General features: G+C 40.3%; 1 protein-coding gene across 1 annotated transcript in view; it reads left to right on the top strand.

Annotated features, from left to right (window-relative positions):
* The first annotated feature begins 1,120 nt into the window (after positions 1-1,120).
* LOC140953887 (uncharacterized) overlaps positions 1,121-4,496 on the top strand; it is an 8,057-nt gene continuing 4,681 nt past the window's right edge. Inside the window, exons 1-3 of the mRNA XM_073403265.1 lie at positions 1,121-1,233; positions 1,682-1,839; positions 3,662-4,159. Of these exons, the coding sequence (XP_073259366.1) occupies positions 1,162-1,233; positions 1,682-1,839; positions 3,662-4,159 (728 nt within the window). The 5' untranslated portion in view covers positions 1,121-1,161. The remainder of the gene's footprint in view (positions 1,234-1,681; positions 1,840-3,661; positions 4,160-4,496) is intronic.

Raw genomic sequence — 4,496 nt, forward strand, 5'->3', positions numbered from 1 at the left:
ACATCGAATCTTATTTAAACCTCTCTACAACCACGGGCACCCAACAATGGTTTCCTAAATACATTGAAACTCTTTTTAGGCTATCAAGGGAAATTACTTTTACAATTGAAGGGGAAAAGCTAGCATATTTTTTTTTTGTCTCGCAGCACAGCGAACAGCACTGAAGCTTTTGAGGTAAAGTTAAAGTCTGTAAGAAACAATCTCACTTGTCTTATATCAAATTCTTATGAATAATACACATTTTGTTAATTAATCCGCAGCCTAAAAAGCAAGGAATAAGGAGCTACCCAGTATACAGTAAATACTAGCGAACTGTCAGTAAACATCAAATGACGACAATAGATGATTATTAATTCCAGCGTCTGTCCCTTTCCCGGAAAGACCGACATAAAAACAAAGGATTTCGTAATATTTGTACTCCTTGGTGAGGTCATTGCTGTCCTATCCATCTTTATTGACTTTTGGGGTTCATTTCCACCATTACTTCATATTGGCAGGGAATTCGATAAGAACTCCAAATTATAAAGTAGTTACGAAGGTGCAGTTTCAAGCATGTTCCTGACCTTGCATGCATGTCTCTAGATAGGAGTTTACTTCGCCGGTGGACGGCCTCAATAAGTTCATGATCGTTCAAAATATGTTCACGAATGGCGTTGTACACCGAATGAAGATAAGCGTACAGCTGAAAGCGGGACACGATGATCATGGGTCACACTAGCTTGCGATATTTCTCGAACCACGAGTAAAAAGTTGAGCTAGCTGGGTCCTTAAGTTTTGATTCAGGAGGCTTCTCCATAATTGGGTCGTTCTAGCCGCCATAATTCTTGAATGTATTTTCCTATAGATAAGCTGTTATTATAGTTTTAAACTGGAAGACAATGGCGGCTATTATACTGTTTTTGATACTTTCAGTTGCAATAAAACCATAAACTATAAACTGCATGCTTCTCGAAAATGGAAATCGAAAGGTTTAGTACCCTGCGAGAAGAAGTTTCTCTCTTGCATGGAACCGACTACTCGACAGAAAAGCCACGCGAACGATTTCGTAAACGTTAGAAGCCATGCAAGAGAGAAAACTCTCCTCGCAGGATAAAGATTCATTGAATGTTTCCTCTTTTGGCCAGTTTTAGCAGAACACCAGGTGGCGTTTATAACCAAGAGATGGCTAATGCAGAGTTCAATGCTGTTGCTACACGAGTTAATACTTATTATAGAAGAGATCTTTCAGGAGAGGTAAACTAACTTCATTGTTGACATTTTGGAGGTGGCTGCGTGAAAGGAAACAAACAGCAGGCAAGAGTGATTTTTAGGACCAGCTGTACGACTACCTTATCCTCCTCGCCAGACTTGACAGGGAGTAACTCACAACGGCTTATCGGTTCGGTTATTGTGGGCCATGTCATGTGGATGGGTTAAACAAGTGTGAGCCCCTTAAAAAATATTAATTTCCCCATCACATCCATGAAAGATGCCGATCAGATACTACACCGGGTGGTTGACGTGCCCCGTTCTTTTGACTTGACGTTCTGATGATTTTTTGGGGGGAACCGACCTCTTTGAATCGGAAAAGATTAGAATCAGAGGGAAGGCATATGTGGAGTTAATTGTGGTACAATAACGTGTGAGTTCCTGTTTTCAAAAGGTATCAGTTTAGTGCTGTTTGATTCTTGAATCTTTTTAGAAGTTGTATGAACGAAAAGAGGATTTCAATATTCTTATACTTGGAGAAACTGGAGTAGGCAAGTCCACCTGGATCAATGGAATCGCCAACTACTCTAAGTATAACTCCCTCAAGCATGCCATGGATGATCCTGAATTCACTGTTTTAATTCCCTCAAGGTAGAATAGTTTTGCTAACACCCAATAGAGAGGAGAAGTCCTTACGTCTCGTTGCCAGGGTAGCAACATTTTTGGGTGACAACAAACCGATAAAGTCACTTAAAAGTCTATTCGCACTATTTCAAACTTCACCGATCTTATTCACTTTCATTTAATTTGGCAAATCTTGGCGAAATTTTCTTTGGGACCGTATCTATCGTTATCTAAGTTTGGGAAAAGAAAGCGACAATTTTAGTGTTGTGTTTACCTACTCCTGCCATAAAGCGGGCTCGTGAAATTAGGAAGTTTCATGTCGTAATGGTGCAACGACGGCAAAGAAATGTACAAAATAGCATGATGCACTTGCAAAGTTGTTGTTTGTTAATATAAACATAGTATTTTTTGCCGTTCCCCTTACCTTCGCCGTCGTCGTTGGTTTTGTTGTCATCCAGAAATAGTGCTACCGTGGTAACATGACGTCAAACTTCTCCTTTCTATTACAGTTTGTGCTACTTAGCAAAACAAACTGAAGAGCTTCTATCACTTTTTCGAGTTATCTAATGTTGCATCATAGAGTGGCGAGGAGACAGATTAGTCTAGAGTATAAGAGCTGCGAAATAATACACAAGCAGCTAGCTAGGCGAATCCTTGCTGACGACATTGTTTACATTTTGTATACATGTATACAAATTAGGTTTGAAAGTTGAAAGAGATTTATCATAGTTAATTCGAGTAGTTTGCGTAATTTTCAGCTTTATGTTATCAGTAACAAAGGAATTAGCAGCAATCAAAAGCTGCAAAATTGCTGGGCTGATAAACTCATTTTCAGAGTTAACTGAAATTGTTATGCTCCTTCAATATTCAGAGGTTTTATTTTCTTAGCTTCATCAGATTATGATAAGTATATGTTATAAATGAAGCAAAAACGTAAACAAGGATTCGCCTATAGGCTTTTACATAGTCCTTGATAGTGCCTCATCTTTGTTTGCCAATAACGAAATCCTACAAGATGCAGTAACGTGGACTGATTTTCTAATGGTTTGTCACAAACTTTGCTAGTAAGAGTACAGACCCTTCTACTGTAAGTCTCAGTGCTTATTTTTTTTGCGTTGGTCTCCTGGTTTATTTTTCCGATGCTAATGCAGTCGAACCTCCGTGTGCTACTACCACTTCAACCAGTCCCAAACACCAATTCTTTTCCCAGTCAAAGACGTATAGTAAGAACTGTCTCGTGAACGACTAAATCCATATCTCGTAAGTGACTGCGATCAATTTTTGTGGAGACGGTTTTACAGTTTTCCACTTAACGCATGGTTTGACTAAGGCTTGGTCGTTCGCTGTGTGCACTAAGGCACTCACATGATTACGAAGAATTTTAAGTGACATTCAACTATTTAGAAATTGCATGCATCTTTCATAAAGAAGATGTGTCGGGACCTCTTCCTCGGTAAAGATCCTCTGTGAGTCAATTCTTCAAGCGACCATCTCACGTAGGCGACCACTAAACCCTCGCATCTTCGGTATTCGCTTACGGAAGGTTCGACTGTATGAATCAGTCCAGGGTTTAGAGACCTTTAAAAGATTTTTGGCTTGTAATGCATTCAGCCAGGCCGGAACACGGCAACTATGGTTGACACTCACCTGCATGACAAGCTTGGTAAGACGTAAGACCATGACCGTAAATGACCCAATGAACGCCTCTCATCTAATAAACGCCCCCCTTTACGCTGTCAAAATTGTATTAGATGCCCCTCTCTAATTAACGCCCCCCTGTAATAGACGCCCCTAATGTAAACAACAAAATACTAGGAATTAGCAAAAAGGGGCATGTTCGTTATTTCAGGTTTACTATCGCAAATGATGAAGGAGAAGAGATTGATATTGAAGTTGGCTCTGATTCCAATGAGGATTTTAAAAGTCCTTATGGACAGTCAGCTACCCAGTTCCCTCAAGAGCACATCCTTGAAACAAAAACGACAAGGTTCCATCTTATTGACACCCCGGGCATTGGCGACTGCAGGGGCATAGAGAAAGACAAAGAGAATTTTGAGAACATCTTGGCCTTTCTAACCTGCTATGACAAGATTAATGCAGTGGTTGTGCTTCTGAAGCCAAACAACTCAAGGATGACCGTGGCCTTCAGGTTCTGTGTGCTAGAACTTTTGACGCACCTTCACAAGTCCCTGGTGAACAACATCGTTTTCGCCTTCACAAACTCCAGAGGAACCTTCTACAGACCGGGCGACAGTCTACCAGTTCTCAGACGGCTTCTACAGGAGAGAAACATCACCATCAAACTCTCTCCGTCAACCTATTTTTGCTTTGATAATGAAGCATTCAGGTATTGACTATACTATGTAAAATATTGTGAACAAAAAAAAAAAAAGCGGCGTTGGTGAAAATGTTGACACTAAAATCGCCGCAGTGGTAATTGCAAATTAATCAGTTGCAAGTTAACCCGAAAAAATTTTCGGGGCTTCTATGGGATTCAAACCCAATGACCTCTGCATTAGGGCCGCAGTGCTCCAACAATTGAGCTATGAAGACCCATACATTGGGAACAGGCCAATTTAATTGTTGAAACAATGAAGATGAAGTGAGCGGAAATACAAATTCAAATGAAGATATGATCGTCGCAGTGGCTCGGGTAATTGCAATTTCGGGACTTATTAACAGTT

Source organism: Porites lutea, chromosome 12 (assembly GCF_958299795.1).
Source record: "Porites lutea chromosome 12, jaPorLute2.1, whole genome shotgun sequence".
In the NCBI taxonomy this organism is placed as follows: domain Eukaryota; kingdom Metazoa; phylum Cnidaria; class Anthozoa; order Scleractinia; family Poritidae; genus Porites; species Porites lutea.